General features: G+C 57.3%; 1 protein-coding gene across 2 annotated transcripts in view; it reads right to left on the bottom strand.

Annotated features, from left to right (window-relative positions):
- Nucleotides 1–288: 288 nt before the first annotated feature.
- Nucleotides 289–19,038, bottom strand: part of LOC119090350 (aldehyde dehydrogenase family 3 member B1) — a 30,280-nt gene continuing 11,530 nt past the window's right edge. For both annotated transcript variants that reach the window (XM_037213146.1, XM_037213147.1), the window contains 9 exons: nucleotides 11,039–11,182; nucleotides 10,289–10,384; nucleotides 9,244–9,629; nucleotides 8,683–8,913; nucleotides 8,014–8,214; nucleotides 6,940–7,055; nucleotides 2,549–2,684; nucleotides 1,444–1,594; nucleotides 289–947 (listed from right to left, as the gene is read on the bottom strand). In XM_037213146.1, the coding sequence (XP_037069041.1) occupies nucleotides 906–947; nucleotides 1,444–1,594; nucleotides 2,549–2,684; nucleotides 6,940–7,055; nucleotides 8,014–8,214; nucleotides 8,683–8,913; nucleotides 9,244–9,629; nucleotides 10,289–10,384; nucleotides 11,039–11,182 (1,503 nt within the window). In that variant the 3' untranslated portion in view covers nucleotides 289–905. The remainder of the gene's footprint in view (nucleotides 948–1,443; nucleotides 1,595–2,548; nucleotides 2,685–6,939; nucleotides 7,056–8,013; nucleotides 8,215–8,682; nucleotides 8,914–9,243; nucleotides 9,630–10,288; nucleotides 10,385–11,038; nucleotides 11,183–19,038) is intronic.

The raw sequence follows: 19,038 nt of genomic DNA, 5'->3' as shown, positions 1-19,038 counted from the left end.
CTCGCAAAATGCACGGAAAACGACACAACGCTGTCCCGGACATCGGACGTGCGCAACCAAATGCGCATTGGCTGTCGACGGCGAACACGGATCTGTCAGTTCTAGATGAGCACGCGTCAGCGCCGCACCGGTCGTTGGGCGTCAGTACTCAGTATCCGCGGTCCACGGTCTTGGAAACGGCCGTACCCTCATCGGCCTGCCCCGGATCCGCCAGTAGTCGACAAATGACTGCTCGCAAGTGAATCCAGCCGTACAAATCCGAAACATACCGCAAGGAAAACGAAAGCATCCAGTCGGTCACTGTATTTACACAAACGACATAACGTAATTCCCGTACGCTTACAAGAGCGCCCCTTGACAATTCCAACCAATCACAGCGAAAAAAAAACCTTTGGACCTGCATCAGTACCTACGGCTTGCTTGATCCCCGCAAGCGGTTGCTGGTAGCGCTACACCGATGCACTGGTGGTTCAAATACGGTTTAAACACGAACCATCCGATCCTCGCCATCGCGTGAAGTCTGTTTTCACTGTATTTCGTTTCGAGTTGGCAATACCTCACTGAGGTATCTAGAAATGTGTTCGCCTGGCTACCGGCTGCACAATATAGGCGACCAGAAGTCACGCTATAAGAGTGCATGTTTACTCAGACAGCACTGGTCTCACGTACAGCACTGGTCTTGGTTTTCAGCACCCACAGGAAAATATAATTCCAACACGCAGGGGCAGCGACAATGGCTAATGACTAACTCACGGAGCGCCTGGGGAAGAGTCCGAGCCACAAATAGATGAAACATCGGCAGTGTGGGAGCGGTCTCTGCGCAGCGTTCGGCCCCGGCGTACGGCGATTCGAACGATGACTCGGGGGTCTGTGGAGCGGGCCAGTGCTGATGCCGGCTCTGCCGATCACTGGAGAACGGCCGGAAGGTCCTCGTCGAACCCAAATCTCTGCAAATATAGACAGGCTGTGTTAACCGCGCGTAAGACACAACATTTTCAAGAAAAAGCAGGAGCGCGAAACTAAATTTCTGCAATGGGTCCTCGTGTCTCTTCTCCCCCTTCCCCACTCCACAAACGTAGCATTAACCCCGACCTTTATAAACATGCGAGGATCGCGACATCGACACCGCACACCCAGAGAAACGATCGTCTCTGTTGTACAACACCGCGACATCACGGCACGTGCACCGCGAACAAAACACCGACACGAGTATCCACCTAGCAGCGTGAGCGCCCACCCCGAACAGACGCTCAAACATCGACCGCAGCCCCACCGTCGCCTTCCAGCTGCTTCTCCCCCTCCCCCTCCCCTCCAGCCCCAACCAGACTTGTCACACATCAGACCTGATCGTCTCACAACACCAGCCTCGGGTTCCGCGTGACGTCACGCACGTTGTATGACGTCACAGTGCCCTGTGCGACGCAGCGCGACGGCACGGCGTACCTTGGCGGCAGCCTTGAGAGCAAACACGGAGGCGACGCCGAAGCTGAACGTCAGCAGGTACTTGAGCGGCGTCAGGCTGGGCATCTTGGGGTTCTTCAGCAGCTGCTTGGCCCGCTGCATCTTGGCCTTGGTGTACGGCGGGTAGCGCACCCTGCCGGCAGCAGCATCGGAGGAAGAAGAGTGAGGATGCCAGGTGCCCGGGCGGAACACGTCGAGGCCACGCGAGATAGGCGCAGGGCTTTGTTATGCAGTGGGTTACACCTGCAAGCAGGTCAGGAATACTGAACTGAAAGGCACCGAGCAAGCGACGGTGGTGGAGAGTTCTGCAGAGGGGTGTGTAACCGTTGGCATTTGTTAACATGGGTTAAACCCACAGGCCGTTCGGGCGAGCGATGCTCGGAATCATCCCAGATATTGCCTGGTAGGAGAGCAACGACCCATAAAACTACATCATTTCACGCATAGCATGGGTACTCGGGGGGCAAGTTTGAGATGAAACGTAGAGGATTCCACTTTATGGCATCTCGTACGTGCAGAAATGTGGAAACAAGGCGTTGCAGGAACCGGTGGAAACGCGGTCGAAACGAGGCGTTGCTCAAACCAGCTGTGGTAGCAGTTATGCTGGATTACGAGTTCTGAGTCCTTATATAGAGTTCACGTCCTTAGTACACCAGGAGGTGCCGATTTAGTGACGTAGTGCTTAATAACGTTTACATTGACGGTGTTCAACGCTTCGTGCTGTGCTTATCTTCCAGACGGACTGTTGACTCTTCGAGGACGAGCGCAGCTCGAAACATTGAGTACCGTCGATATTATCGCTATTTAGCACTACAGCGTCGTCTAACCAGCACTTCCAAGGCCGTTGAAGGTCGTTACCTTTACACAAGAACTTTTAACTCGTAATGCCAAAAAATAGTATCTGTAAGCCTTTCTTTCTTATATAACGCTATGCTGGGTATGTACATTGTACTTGCACTATGAGAAAGCATCTCCCTTCCGCCAAATTGCACCCCTTCCATACCCCGCACAATCCATTCCTGCGTATTTGGATCCTGAACAGAAGGGTGCCTGTTTTCGGCCCATACGGCGCACGGTATCAACTCACGAGCACAGCTTCTCCACCAGCGGGTTGTAGTTGCGCTCCAGCACCGGCTTGTAGTGGGTGAAGGTGTCGAACGAGAACTTGCCGTGGTAGGCGCCCATGCCGCTTGTCCCTACACCGCCGAACGGCAGCTCCTCAACTGCTCGACACGGCAGGGGAGAACACACAGACGGTTAACGGCAGCTCCTCGACTGCTCAGTACGTTATGGAATGGAACACAAACGGTTAACAGCAGCTCAACTGCTCGCCACGTCGGGGAACAACACACAGACGGTTGACGGCAGGTTGAGGCAAACAGGACTAGACAAAATGTGGGACCAAAAAGCATGAGATGCCAATCAAAATACACAAGCACCCTTAAGCCACCAGTTCTCAGCATTTTCAATAACACGTATGATCTATGGAGACGCAGCGCGGCCGAGGGGCGGGGGTGAGCTACTAGTTAATCTGCCAGATATACAAAGCATCACGGTAAAAATATACATTCAAATCGGAGATTATCACCGGGGGCCACGCGTGGAAACTTCGAGGATTTGAACTTTTTGTACATTGCATGTCTACCAGCACCATCTGGTCCACTGAAGCCACCGTCAATGCGTCTGTATGATGGTACATTATTACTAAAAATGTCTCACATACACATACGCATCCATTCCATTCAAAGACAGAGTATCTTTGAATTGAAATGCAGTGCTAGTTTCATGGGACACGAAGCGCCACTGGAGGCCACACGCAAGCTTGCCGGGTACAACCCATTACCTGCCGTGAAGGTGAGCACTTACCTCTCGCGTTGAAGCCAGTGCTAGGTACACATATGCGGACACGCGGCTAAAGCAACTACCGCGATACCTTACAGCATCTAGTGCGACTTGCTACCCGTTTCCCACCTCTGCCGTGTTGACTACCTTCCCGTGCACGTCAAAGCGGACGTCCACGAGAATCCTCCGTTGCACAAAGCCCCGTGACGTCACAGATGCCATAACGTCACACGAATGACGTCACAGATCCCATGAGGACGCTACCATCCAGCAATCACCCAAGTTCACACTGTTCATATGCATCCCCACAAACTGCGGGATGACACCGCAGCCAGCAGTGGCCGCCTCTTCTTATCTCCAAGGCCGAGGTCGACCGGAAGCGACGCCCCTCATGGGACTGACGGACGTGCATTCCAGAGCGCTCGATCGCTCAGTGTATCGGTGCTCGCCGGTATCATTTCGGGTGTAAATAGTGAAATTTGAACTTTAAATGCAACGCAGAAGAACGTCAGTGTCCACTAACTTTAATATCGGCCCCCAGCCCGACACAACAATAGCAATTACGATCCAGAACTCAAAAGAAACATTCTTCAAACTTGCACCGCGACGCCATGTGGCTTGAGGCAGGGCAGCGAAACTTTAAATGAAACGATCGGCTGGCAGAGCCTCGAGCGCCCGCCTTTCCACGCGCGGCCGCAGGCGAACGCTCCGCCAGCTGAGCGAAGCCGCGTCGGGCCGGCACCGGCGAGCGCTGGCGCCACCGCCGGCCGCCGTACCTGCCATGTGCACGAGCACGTCATTGGTGGTGACGCCGCCGGATGACGTCTGGCGGATGAACTGGTCCGTCACAGCCGCGTCGCGCGTGAACACGTACAGCGCCAGCGGCGCCGGCCTAGAACAGACCGCCGGCCGGCGCCGCGCGTCCGTCACCGCCCGCTGGCCAGCAGCCCGACACGCCCGCGCGGGGATCCTCGCAGGGATAGACCCTGTCGCGGGACGTGGAGGCGGACGGCGGAGGCGTGCCATCTTCTGGACCGGAGTGCGGCTGCGGAGCCATGTGACTGGGTGGGTCACAAAGGAGAGGAAGGTGGAGGTGGAGGGCGCGGGGCGGCAGGCAGCAGGACGTGGGGGGGGGGGGGGAGGGGGGAGGGAGGGCTGGCTTAAACACAGTGAGGAAGCACCAGGAAGGAATCAGGACGAGCCATGCGAAACAAACGACTGAGAGGACTCAATGCGGAGAGGCAGAGGAATGACTGACACGGAAATTCAGGCCTCGTGTATGCAATGAGGAAAGGTAGAAGATGTATGTCGAACGCGTAGGATGATAGGCGGTACTAGTAGCCCAGTTGACGCGGATTTAAGCGCTTTTAAAGGTCTGGGTGTCGAGATGAGTTTCACGCAGCTGGAAGAGAGGCTTGCAGCTAACAACCCAAGCCATTGACATAGAAGACCGTTAAAACGAAGGTGATTGCATCGTGTTGTACAGGTAAGCGGTGGATTTGACAGGTTGGTCCATCAGTGCGACTCCCGGGTTTGGAGCCGCGCGTCTGGAACAGGTCCGGGCGGGGCGGCGGATGTCAGGGGGGCTGGGTGAGTCTGCTCGATGGGCCGCTAGCTGACCAGACACCGGCCAGGCCCGGCCGCCTGACGCCGCACCTTTCCCGCACGCCCGACACCGCCGTCACCGCAGCGTCGGCCACCAGAGCCGCGACATCGCGGCATCCCCGTCGAGCGGGCTCCCTCGAGTGGAGCCAGCCCCGTGGGCTCTCGAGTGGAGCCTGCCCGGCGGGCTCCCTCGAGTGGAGCCAACCCAACGGGCTCCCTCGAGTGGGGCTAGTTCGACGGCCTGCCCGGTGAAGCATATGTAAAGTGTAGGGTGTGCGAGGTGGACTACGTGAGTGTATCAGCCACCTTCCCCAGACCCGAACCGTGGCGCAGAAGGAGAGGATGGACGGTCGTAGTGTCAGCCTCCACCTGCCGCGCTGAGCCAAGCTTTGGCACAGCGAGTGATAAGGCATGTGAACGTGTGGCAGCTGTAATCACCATCCACCAGGCGCACTCTCAGGCGCGGGGTATGGTAAGCGACAGTGGGCGAATGAGGATGTCCTGCATCTGAGCGGTTCCTCGGAAGACTTCTTGACCAAGCTTCTCGCAGCGGACGTACTTTCTTGACCACGCCTCTCACAGCGAGCGTAATTTCTGGTCCAGGCTTCTCACAGTGAGCGTAGTTGGTGAGAAACCTACACTGCCGCTCTTCTGTTCTACGGTATGGGCTACACCTGACGCGGTATACACCATCACGTCTTTGTTCAGGGACGCCGCCGCCGTTCTAACGTCTGCCTGCTACCAGCTCCTCCTCCTGCTCCGACTTCCCGCTGCTGACTGCATGCTCGCGGGCCGCACCTCCTCAGAAGAAGTGCAAGGCCTCTCACGACTGAGACCCCCCCCCCCCCCCACGGAGGGCGGGATGTTACCTCCGTAGTGGATGAGCGTCTCATTGAAGGAGACGCTGCCCGTGGAGGTGCGCTGCAGGAACTGCTGCTGCGTCGGCACGTCGCTGGTGAAAAAGTACGCCGCCAGAGGCCGCTCTCTGCAGGCACGCGGCGGCCCCATCAGCCCGGCCCGAGCCGGGTAGACCCCACCGCCCCTCCTCCTCGTCGCCGGGGACCGCCGCACCATAGGCACACCCACACGCCTGGGCCGGGCGCCCCACACCGGCGGATCGCGCCGGGGTCATACCCACGCCCTCAGGCCGCGGTCACACCAGGCGGGCGACGTCCGCGGCACCGAGCCAGGTCTGCCGGCAGCAGGTGGTCGCGACACCGAGCCAGGTCTGTCGGCAGCAGGTGGCCGCGACGCCGGCCAGTCTGCCGGCCGCCGGTGGCCGCGACACCGGGCCATGTCTACCGGCCGCCGGTGATCACGACACCGGGCCAGGTCTACCGGCCGCCGGTGACCGCGCGAGCTTCGCCTCCCCCGGCAGAGTCCGAGTGACGCCGTGCAGCGACACCGATCCATTAGAGGCGCGTTTGTACACGCCGTGCTACTCGGGCGGAGGTTACATTTCGATGTGACCGTTCACCCACGTTCTGCTCAGGGGAACGATATTACAGTCCACAACAATGCGTGACGGCGTCAGCAGACCGCCACAGACAGTGACCATCACGAGCTATCTTGCCTCAAAATTTATCGGCATCACGACGGCGCGCCAACCAACCCAGGCCGTCGCCGAAGGCAGTGCAGCTGCTCAGCTGCACGTGCGACCTCTGACCCCTCCGCCGGGTGTACGCGTGCCCGACGGCCGTGACCTCTGCGGCTCGGGGTGATCTGCCCCGCCCCAGTGACGGCCGACCTCGCTTGGAGCGCGGACGTCGCTTCCCCGACGCCAGCCGGGCAGCGGCACCACCCCAGCCCCTGCGGGTCCCGGACACACTGATGGACGCAGGGACGGACGCGCAGGCAAGCAGGCAGGCAGACAGGCAGCAGGCAGGCAGGCAGGGAAGCAGGCGGGCAGGCAGGCGGGCGGAGCTGCGGCGCATTGAGTGCTGCGAGGCGGACGGAGAAGTGCGCAGCATGCAGAGTGCAGTGCGAGCGGCGCGCGTGCGAGGCAAGCGGCGGGCCGGGCGGCGCACATACCTCCGATGTGGAACAGGGTATCGTTGACGGTGACGCCGCCGGCGGTGGTGTTCTCGAGCAGGAAGGTTTCCGTGGCCTTTTGGCGCGTGAAAATGTAGAATGCTAGGGGCTTTTCTCTGCAAGGTTACGCGGCGGATGTGAGCGGGCGGGCGGCGGGTCACGGACGGCCGGCGGTCCGGGGAGCGAGAGATGTCTGCCACCGATGCTACGAATGCTCAGAGCCCGGGCGGAAGGCCGTCACCTTGTTTTGAGCGGTCAGAAGTATTGTGGGGCTGTTGAGAGGTCAAAGCGGGGGAAGCCAACACCAGGGACGGTTCCCGAGGGCGTCAAGGCGATGGTGCTGGTGTTGGGATGACGCTGAGAGGAGTAAAGAGGAACGCTGCGTGCGACGCTGTCTAGTGAGCGACTCTCACAGGCATGACGTCATAACATTCATTCAAACAAAACGTCTCAATGGACATCAGCACGTGAACTGAGCGTAAGAGCACGCAAAATAGGAAAAACTATGGATACGACATTCAGCAAAGTCAGAGTGCCGCCAAGCCACATAACCAGTCGTGCTTAGCGCCTGACTAAATACATCATGTATACCCCGAACCATCCACCCTTGGTCTCTCCCTCTCCCTACACTGCCGAACACACCCTCATCCTCCCAGCCGTCGCATGACTCTGGCACTGTTCTGATACAAACACTACGCTCCCACCACCCACACACGCCAGCGCTTGGAGCGCTAGGTCGTCCCAGCATCCTTCCCAACCACGACATCGTTGGGGTAATTTCACAACGCACGTGACCGCTGGGGCCCTCAGCATCGCACACGTATGACCGACCACAGCGGGGACACCAAAGCACAGTCGGTCCCCTCTCACACGTAATGCTCCTCCAACATCCCCGCCCCCGCCCCATCCCGCCCATGGACGTAACCACGCCTTAAATTTTACTGCGACACACTTCTGTTCGGCGCCATTTTACACGCCCAAAACACGAAAAGTCTAATCCGCCAAACAGGAACTGGGGTCCAGAGGCCGGCGACGGCAGCGGTGGTGACACCCTCCCCCGCCGAGTCTACCCACCGACTGTTGATGAAGTCGATGGCCTCTGCAGGCGTCTGCACGGTGACGATGGGCAGCAGCGGGCCGAAGATCTCCTCCTGCATCACCGGCTCGTCGGCCTTTACGTCCGTCAGCACCGTCGGCTCGATGAAGTTGTCGCCGGCGAAGCAGCGGCCGCCCAGCGCCACCGTGCCGCTGCTCTCCATCAGCTTCTTGATCCGCCTGCCGTCCCGGGCCGGGTCCGGTCACCGCCCCACACGGAGACACGCGGCCACCGAGAGCGGTCCTGCGCGCGCCGCCCGAGTGCGCGTCGCCCTGCACGTTGTCACGACCAGCCCAAACCAGCGCTGGGCGCAAAACGGGGCAGAACCCCTGCCTCATGCCCGCCGCGTGGCGATGGATAACCAACAACCACCAGCCGACGGTGACGGTGACAAAGCCGGCCACTCCGAGACAGCAGCAGCCACGAAGACCCTCTGTGAAGACCATCGTCATCCGTCCCGAACACGACAAATACCTCCCTCCACCAAACCAAGATGGGCAGTCATGACCATAGCCAACCAGCGCACGCTGCCCTCTAACCCCCTCTCCTGCTCCTTCCGCTTATGGGTGGGCTCACGTCCCATATTCCGTAATTAACCATCACCCCCCACCCCCACCCCCCTTGTCCGCCCAAGCGTCGCCTCTCACTCGAAGTGTCGTTTGTTGACGATGCGGCCGAGCTCCGAGGCGTCCTCGGGCTTGCCGCCGAACCACTCGTGAAGCACCTGCTTGGCCTGGCGCAGGAAGCGCGCCTCGGTCGCCTTGTTACAGAGCAGGTAGTCGGGCGCGATGCATGTCTGGCCCAGGTTGATCACCTTGCCCCAGAGGATGCGCCGCACCGCGTAGTCCATGTTGACCGAGTCGTCCAGATACACCGGGCTGCGGAGGCAGACCATCAGGTAAGGTCAGGCCTGGCCGGGTCCAGCCGGGTCCGATCAGGTCAGGCCAGCGCTGGCACCGGGGAGAACCAGTCGCCAGCACATGGATGGCCACAGTCGTAACTCGTAACCACCGCTACGAGGACCAAGCGAAGCGCCCCTAGACGTGGAGAGCGCGGTCGAAGCAGGCATTACAACTGCCGGAGCGTGGCGTGGCGTGGCGGGTAGGTGGCGACAAGAGAGGCCACGCCCAGGCGTCACCAGCACATCGAGACGACCCTCCCCCCCCCCCCCCCCCCCCACCTGCCGGAGCTCCCCGCGCCATGCCTACCTCTTGCCGCCCAGCTCCAGCGTGACGGGCGTCAGGTGCCGGTTGGACGCCTCGCGCACGATCTTGCCCACGGCCGAGCTGCCCGTGTAGAAGATGTAGTCAAAGCGCTCCTGCAGCAGCTGCTGGCTCTCTGGGATGCCGCCGCACACCACCGGGAAGCAGCGGCGGTCCAGGTAGCGCGGCAGCGCCTCGGCCAGGAAGGCGGACGTGGCCGGCGACAGGTCGGACGGCTTGATGACCACGCAGTTGCCGGCGGCGATTGCGCCGCTGACCGGCACCAGGGACAGCTGCAGCGGGTAATTCCAGGCGCCCATCACCAGCACCACGCCGTACGGCTCGGGCAGCACGTACGGCCGGTCCAGCATGGTGGCCAGGCTGCGCTGCACCTGACGACGGCGGACAGCGCGGCGTCAGCGGCGCGGCGTTAGTGGCGCCCGCCACCGTCGGAACGGACGGGCGCCGGCGCGTCACCCGTGCGGACGGCTGGCGCGGCGGCAAGAACATCGTGCCACGGCCAGGAGGGAGTCATCAGTCAATCACTATCATCAGCGAATGCCGAGACGGATTGCTGAGCCGGCTAACGGAACGACAGGTCAGGCAGTGCCCAGCCGGGTCGCTAAACCCCCCCGATGTCTGGTTAGTTAATATAAAGACCGGCTCGGCCTGAGGCCTTACTCGTGACTGGCCCCGCAGCGAAATGTGACATCGAGAAGGCTGACCCCATCAACAAAACACGGCAGTTGAGACAATTCTGCAAGAATTACCAGCCTACACAAGAATGATGCTTTCTGAAACATTAGGTGTCATTTCAACTCAAGCGTATACTTTAATCGGCGTCCTTTAAACGTCCTTTACGACGGATGGGAAGTCCATGCAACAATCACGGCTTAGTTCGCTGCAGCGCGTGAAGTCTGCTAAGACGCGTCGCGCGACCAAATACTGCGCGATATCCTACAGGCAGTAGCAAAGCCAGCCGACTCTTGGGCCCCGACAACGTATCACAACAAAACTGTGCGGTAGGAAACATACACAATGGCCAACTCACGGCTTTCGGTTTTGACCACTCGTCCACGTTGTTGAGCATCGTCTTGACATCATTGACGAGGTAGTTGACTTCTGTGAGCATCGCCTCGAATGCATGCTGTGCAAAAACCGCCGGCGTCAGCACGTTCGCGATACCATAGCGGATCAGAACACATCCCACAAGGCCGTTGTACGAATCCCACACGAGTATTGCACAAACGCGGGCGCATGTAAGGCAAAAGCGCAAGCGCAAGTCGCAGAAATGCGCCCAAATGTTGAGCACGTGTTCCTGCATATTCCAGAGCCCGTGAGACACCAGGGAGTAGAAGGCAGAACTAGCTGCTGGCGAAATATGCAGCAACGTGCTGGTTACAACGAACGACGCCGGCCCAGCATGCGTCTGTGTGGACAATTTCGACTACAGAACGCCGCCAGCTGCAACAAGGGTAACAATATCGATGTAATTTTCATTTAGCTTCTACAAATGGATTGCAAATTTCTTCTGAAGGGCCAGTAACACCAAAGCGATCTCGCAAACCATAAGAGCCAAAGTGTCCTCCCTCCCCTTCTCTTCGCAGCTTAGACACCCGACAGCATGGACATCGTCCCCCGTTTTGATCCTCAGGCAAAAACGGCTTGCACCAGGGCTCGCTCTACACCCGATAGCACCCCCACGATCCGTACAACCACAACCGCTGGCCAAATGTCGGCGGCATCTGACCACAGCTGCCCCGGTCACGCGCACACCGGGCGTCGGCGGTCCCCTCCCCACCTTCCTGAGGTCCTTGTGGAGCACTTCGATGAGCTGCTCCTTGTTCTCGTCGTAGAAGCGCAGCAGGCCGCGCAGGTTCTGCTTGCGGAACTCCACGTCCCGCGTCAGCCCCGAGCTGTAGGCCTCGCGGGTCTCACGCACCAGCTGCGACAGGGACGGCGCTGTGAGATGGGTATGGACCCCACGGAGTGACACAGGGACGCCACTGTGACACGAGGCCTGATCCGCAAGGAGTGGCACAGGGACGCCGCTGTGACACGGAGCTGACCGACACGGAGTGGACACAGGGACGCCGCTGTGGCACGGAGCTGACACACACGGAGTGGCACAGGGACGCCGCTGTGACACGGAGCTGACACACACGGGTGGCACAGGGACGCCGCTGTGACACGGAGCTGACATACACGGAGTGGCACAGGGACGCGCCGTGGACACGGAGCTGACCGAGACGGAGTGGCACAGGGACGCCGCTGTGACACGGAGCTGACCGACACGGAGTGACACAGGGACGCCGCTGTGGCACGGAGCTGACATACACGAGTGGCACAGGGACGCCGCTGTGACACGGAGCTGACACACACGGAGTGGCACAGGGACGCCGCGTGACACGGAGCTGACACACACGGAGTGACACAGGGGACGCCGCTGTGACACGGAGCTGACACCACGGAGTGGCACAGGGACGCCGCTGTGGCACGGAGCTGACACACACGGAGTGGCACAGGGACGCCGCTGTGGCACGGAGCTGACACACACGGAGTGACACAGGGACGCCGCTGTGACACGGAGCTGACACACACGGAGTGGCACAGAGACGCCGCTGTGGCACGGGCCTGACCCACGCGAAGCGATAGTAAACCAAATCGAGCAAACGAGTACACCAAATTGTAATCATGAACCTTGCATTTTATGTGCGTCCACAAAAAAGGCAAGGTAAGGTTAACACGTGACTTAAAACTGCGCTGAGTCGACTGTAAAACCCTGCACAGTCGCGGCCCACCAGAAGCCTGTCCAATGCCGCGAAGCCTACCCATACGCGCGGCGCCAACTGAACCTATCCCACAAAATCTCCCGCATGCGTCACAGAACAGATTGATTACGCTTCACGCAGAAGATTACGGCGAAGTTCCCCGTGGCCATAGCAGGCTCCACAAGCCGCGAGCGTACGCCAGGACCCGAATGGAAGCCGCCTGCCCTCCGTTACGGCAGTCAACCAGCACAATCTGTCGACTGAACTCAGTCCCCCCAGATCCCTATAACCAGCACCACCTGTCGACAGTCTAAACTTAGTCCCCCGGTCCTTACAACCAGCAGTCTGTCGACTGACTGAACTCAGACCCCAGATCCATTCAGTTCGTCCGGCAGAAGTACGTGCAGTGGCAGCACCACGTACGTGCAGTGGCGCCCATGGGGTGGAAGCCACACGCACCCTCCCGGCGGCGAGCGGAAAGGGAGCCCTGCTGGAAAGGCTTAGGCCAAACGAGACGGACGCCGTCCTTTACAGCGGATACGCCTGGTAGTTGACTGGGCCGAGACGGCCACAGGCCCTGACCGCCCATCACACATGCCGAGCCCAGCTCAGGCTAGCTAACACGCGTCACCTGTTGTCCGCGCCCCGACGTCGGGACACGTCTTCTCGAGGCGGTCGCCGGCCGGGGGCAAAGGGCAGTACGGCTCATGACCTCGGAGGCAGGGCCGGCCATCGACAGCCGTTATCGATGCCCCGGATCCGAGAGACGCCGGGGCGACGCGAACGTGAGCTTGCGCCGACGCCGTCAATAGCGCAGGCGACGCGGGCGACCGAGCCCCACGCGCTGGCGGACGGCAGACGTGTGTGCGCAGCGCTTGGGCCCGAACGTCAGCGTCCAGCAGGAGCGGCCGCCATGTCAAAACGATGACAAAACAAAAAATATAAAGCAAAATGTCTAGCGAAAGTCTTAAACGAAGGGTAAAAACCGGAGGAAAACGCGGCGGAAAACAAATCTGGTGCTGACAATTCTGCCATAACTTTGATTGCAGAACATCAAATTAGCTGCAACAAGCGGCACCTAATTGCTTCGCCGCGAAAAGACAGCGCCGTTGGCACCGGTCACACATTCTCCTGGAATTGCGGTCTAAAAAGCAAGGCAGTGCCTGTCAAACATCAGCTGTACTGGCTGCGCACGATGCGACGCAGGAGACAAGCGCTCCAACAGAAACAGGTCAGCGAGACCCGGCCCGCCAGCTTTCATCGCCATCGGTATGGCAGACCGCTGCCGAAGCCGGGCTGGAAAGCATTGAAAGGGCCCGCTCACGTCTCAGACGCGTTCAGGGACAATTTCAACAGCATCCGTCTGCGCAGTACTTCCAGATGATGCATGGAAGAGAGTCCTACAGCCACTGGTTTTTCAACATTTTACGACCAAAACCCTTGCGCTGAATTCACGGCCTTCCAATATAACAGGAGGTACTGGGAAAGCGACGTTGCGGTGCTAAATAAGCATTGCATGAGTGTCGTCAATGTAATTGTTATTCAGCACAATCCCATCGTTTGACAACTATTTTCTGGCATGTTGAAGGTCGTCGGTTCAACACAAGAACTATGAAATCAAGATGCAGTACTTCTGGGTAAATTTTCCTCCCTTTTGAACACCATAGTGATGTTCCGAAAGATGCGCCCGCCACACTAAACGCCATCCCCACGCGTGCGGCGCCGGCTCTCCGGCGTCGTCGCCCGTCAGCGGCCGCCGTGCGTCTTCCACCATGTCCACTGTCCGGTCCACAATCGTCTTCCACTGCGTCCACTGTCCGGTCCACAGTCGTCTTCCACCATGCCCACTGTCCGGTCCACGATCGTCTTCCACCGCGTCCACTGTCCGGTCCACAATCGTCTTCCACCGCGTCCACTGTCCGGTCCACAATCGTCTTCCACCGCGTCCACTGTCCGGTCCACAATTGTCTTCCACCATGCCCACTGTCCGGTCCGCAATCGTCCTTCCACCGCGTCCACTGTCTGGTCCACAACCGTCTTCCACCGCGTCCACTATCCGGCCCGCTCCGAGATTGGCGTGCTGCCGCGCCGGGGCTTGCCGATCTCTCGCAGCGTCCCGTTCCGGACCTTGAGTATCAAACCCCTGGGTGCACACGGAGATGGTGTTGTTGATTGGTTTGTGGGCACGCCATCTGGACCGGCCTCTGTACCCCCTGACGTTAATGCCGCTGGTGGACAGGGCAACGTGAATGCTAGCCGTACTGCTGCGCCCGCGCTTATCCGAAACACCGTGCTTATCCGACACCGCTACCATGCTTATCCGAAACAGTCAGCTGAATACGGCCCTTCTCGAAGTTTTCGTGGTCTTTCAGGAGAAATCAAAAGCCTCAGGCCGCATCAGGGACCTGACGCGCTCTGTCCAACTCCTTCCCAAACGTGTCTGTGTTCATCATGTAACCTTTTAAAGCCCGGACGGCTCTCTCTTTCACCAGCCTTGGCACCCACGCTCAGAACCCGTTAAACAAATCTGCAACCACCAACCTAGATAAAAACAGGTTTTAAGCAAATCTCAAGGCGTTTGAGCTCACAATCAGTTAAAAGTGCTGGGACCGAGCACGTCATGTGAGTTTAGTGTCTCAACACAAGCAAATCGCTGGAAGACTTGCTTCTCAAGATCATACGGTTCCCCACTGTCACCACAATCCCTTTTTCGTCCGATGACATGCCATGAATGATTGTTTCATATACATACACACCCAAATATATATATATATATATATATATATATATATATATATATATATATATGGCATGTGCGTGTGTGCATCGTGCCAGCTTATACTGCGGCCCATACCTATTACGAAAAACCGTTGCCTTCATCATTATCTGCACTATTTTGCAGAACGCGAGTATCTTTCTCCCCCGCATACCATTCCGAAGAGACCTAATACCACTTCCGGCACGGAACGGGGACTGCGATTCTTGTCCATTCCTAAAACGATGGGGTCGCACCACATGCCCGTGGCGTGCAGGTCATCCGGCATCCCTACCACGCGCCGCTAAGTGAGCCCCCTTTAAAGGGAGTGTTCCACATTCGAACGAGGCTTTGAACTGAAATAGCCATTCTGAACATCACTCGGTGTAATTCACAACCCCGCCCTTCTCAAGACCTAAAACGTCTCAGTTTCCCCGCAAAATGCCCGCGAATATGTCCATACTTGCTCATGCAGTCTTTTTCAGGGCAATTCAAGCATGCATAGCGCCATAGCAACGCTATGCAATGCCTGCCACGTCACAACCCAGGAAGAACATTATTGCCCAGCTGATTGGACCTGGGTCCGCGCGCCCGATTACCACGTGAAATGAATGTGACTTATCTCGCAAACCATGTAGAACAGCCTGCGCAAACCTTAAACACGAACCGCGTAAACTTGGACGTGGTTTCTTCACTTGCTAGTTATTTCGGAAAAAGACTTGTCATCGAATAAGTAAAGAAAAACGCCATAACCCAGTATGTGAATGCTAGTACATTTCTTAAAGTAACGGATAAATATGCAAGAACGCCACGAGAAAGAGCCCAAAACACACGCACGTAACGATGTTTATACTGCAAGTCAGTGGCAATTTCGCACGGCCGGTTTGGCAGTACATCAACGTAATGCAAACGATCCATGACGCAATCAAATAATGACGTATTGAAGAACATATTTACTAAACGTAGAAATTAAAAAAGACAACAGTTATAAATGAGTCTACTTGATCATACCTGAAGCCTGCTTCAATATCTTCAAATTGAGGCATTCATTCCCTTTAAAACATCGAAACATGTTCTCCGAGCATGCTCAGCCGGCCGACGGCGGAGCGCGCTGCCCCACTGACCAGCGCCGGGCGGCCGCGCGCCCCGCCTGGCTCGTCAGGTGAGCCCGCCCGGCCGGAGGAGACGAGGAAGCCCGAGGAGCGGCCCATCGCTCCCACCCGTCCCCACCGGACCGAACGGCACACCAGCCGCACATAACTCGCGTGGCAGCCGGGCCGGCCGCTTCATAGCCGCAGGGCAGCGGACGCGGGCCGGCGGCCGCGCGCCGATGCCCGCCGCTCCGTGTCGGCCGATGGGGAGGCCACGCGGGCCACGCCGACGGGCTGGACGGCGTCCGGCGACGAGCCGGGCCAGTGCCCCGGGACCCCACGCGGCACCCCTCGGTGCATGGTGAGCGATGCCATGGAACAGGTAACAGTGCGCTTACCACGATTCTGCTATTCGTTTTAAGCGGGGATAGGCAAGTGTCAGATTTCAGTCAGTCATGAAACTTTCATGTCCCATGTCATGCACAGGGTACACTCACGACTAAGTGCTTGGGCCAGCGGCCTCCTGCCGAACTGCACCCTTACCAGCCATCACGTGACATCACCATCGTCATCATGACCACGCGGCAAATCATGGGCACATCAGCGCTCACTGTGCTGCTCTCGAGCGGCGCGACGTCTAGCAGAGCTGAGTGCAAACCCTACCCGATGTCAGGGGGGGGGGGGCTACATGTCGCAACGGTATGACCCGGGCGGCGAGGACCGACCACGAGCCGGAACCTCAAGCCACCAGCAATGCTCCGCTTGACCTTGCGTGTGCGCTGACGAGGCCAAATACTTGCTGAATGTACCAAGGCAAAAAAGAACGATGGTGCCGGCGCAGACCGCTGGTGTCGCCGTGCGGGCATCGAGCACCTCACGTGTCAATATCAGCGACACTTGACTGGGCACGAAAGCGTGCACCGCGTAATCAGAGCCTCGGAGCGGGCGTCCTCGAGTGACGCCGAATCGCAACCGCTGTATCACACCGGCTCGTCGCTCTGGCCGGGGGCCGGGCTCCTTGGTCGGCCGCCGCGCTGCCGGCGTTGGACGGCCGGGGCGCACAGCGGGCGCATTCGTGAACATTCAGCGGTGCGGCCGTGTCGGGCGGGAGGGGGGAGGGGGCGTCGTCGGCCGCACGTGCGCTAACTCGGCGAGAGCGCTGCAGGAAGTGACATCGCCAGCGACTGTGGCGATCGGTCAGATTGGTCAGCTCTGCTGTTGGGACCTTAACCCTGGCCGTCCAGACTCGCCAGTGCCTGCTGTTGGGAGCTCAAGCCCGGTTCTTCAGACTCGTCAGCGTCTGCTGTTGGGACCTTAACCCTGGCCGTCCAGACTCGCCAGTGCCTGCTGTTGGGAGCTCAAGTCCGGCCGTTCAGATTGGCCAGCGTCTGCTGTTCTGCGTTCGTCTGCGCTATAAATCTATGCATTATCTTTCCATCTTGTACACCATACACCACACCTTTCGCCACGCCCACTTATAAGTGCAGTGTCCTGGAATCGCTAACTTTGGGTGTAAAGCAACACCCTACAGGGAGGAATTTTTCACTCCTTTTCCTCATATTTTATGTGAATTTTTCACTCCTGCCTAATATCGTCTAATCGCACATGCCAAACCCATATTTCCGTTTCTGAGGTTTTCAGATGTCATCCAAAACCGAGCTCACTTGAAACCACCACGCATAAACAGGCTCGACAGAACCTGGACACCTATGGCCATGTCCTGCCTCACCTACATCTTAATTATGCCTGTGGATGCACAGAACAAGGGCGCCAGGCACCTCAAGCCTAAGAACCCCAGCGACTCCAGCCGCTTGCACGCATCAAGTTTGGCTTGTTTACAACATATATCACAATCGGCAGCTGTGTGCCAAATACAAGGTTTTAACGCATCCCCAATGTTTTGGTCTCACCACCACACCACGAAAGCAGAGCCTGGTGCAAACACAGCAAGGCCTGGAAGAGAGTTTAACTCAACGTATTTCTTTACCCTAAGAAACTTGACCACTAAATTGCATCACTCCCGAAACGCAGGAGTGCAAAATTCAAGAAGTGTCTTCTAAATGAAATTTACAAGACGAATATCACCATTTGAGCACTTAAAATATGTGTTAACATATTTTAAGTCAAATCAGTTGATTACAAAACTTTTCCAAAAAGTATCAGTCTTTATACCTATTTAACTACTTTCGTTTTTCTTGGTACCTAAGACTGTGATACCACTTTATTCTTCCTTCCTTTCCAATCGCCTTTAAAGGTACCAGCTGTTGCTTAAAACGCTGACCAATTTCTCTGTAACAAGCTCCAGCTGCAACCTTGCACGTATTTTATACGTAAATTGGATCAATTCGCCAGAAGCCCAAACATGTTTTAATATGCACCCAAGAGTGGACAATTCACAGGGAATGAAGGAGACAATTCGAAGCACGGAACTTATCTTTAACGCCATTTTACCCTGTTAAAACCGTCGGTTAGCTGTTTTGTAAAGCGGAGTATAATACCGATAAATCTAAACCTTTTGAGCGTCTAACTCACCAGGCTACCTGACGAGGCTATCCCTATGCTGTCATAGAGAGCTTTGGGACAGACTTGACACAGCTAATACATAAGTACTTGATGGCGAAATCCTGCCCTCTGGAAATGTTTATCAGGCACACCTCTTACTTGTTTCGCATTTTAATCTCGTAGGTTGGCGGACATTATTTATTTTTAATGTTGGGAGGGGGGGGGGGGGAAGTGGGATGACTGTCTGTCAGCAAACCATGCGAAAGGTACTGACTTTTTCTTTTGAGGAGCAGGAAGAAGTGTGCCCTGAAAGAGCCAGTAGGTCTTCTGTGGACCAAGTGCTCACCTTATCTGCTTTCAGCACATGATTTGCAACCAGAGTTAGCCATTTTCTGTTTTAATCCATCGAGTTTTGCCATAGGGCAAATTACGATGCTACAAGGCACGCAATGGGCTTATTTTGTCCTATATCGATCATTTGCCCCAAATTTCTTGAAGTGGTCCCTCATGGTTGCTTCAACCAGATGTTTTCCATAGTTGTCATGGTTTGCTGACTGGCAAAGGGCTGTACTGTATATATGCATTATATTTTTAATATAGGCATACTCTGAGCTGCATAGCGATTATAATATGAGGTAAATATCAGTATGTACCAAATAGTCAAGCCATCCCATTTAAAATG

The sequence above is a fragment of the Pollicipes pollicipes genome, unplaced genomic scaffold (assembly GCF_011947565.3).
Source record: "Pollicipes pollicipes isolate AB1234 unplaced genomic scaffold, Ppol_2.1 Scaffold_3087;HRSCAF=3621_pilon_pilon_pilon, whole genome shotgun sequence".
Lineage (NCBI taxonomy): Eukaryota > Metazoa > Arthropoda > Thecostraca > Pollicipedomorpha > Pollicipedidae > Pollicipes > Pollicipes pollicipes.
Note: the sequence above shows the minus strand (reverse complement) of the source record. Positions and strands in the feature narration are given on the sequence as shown.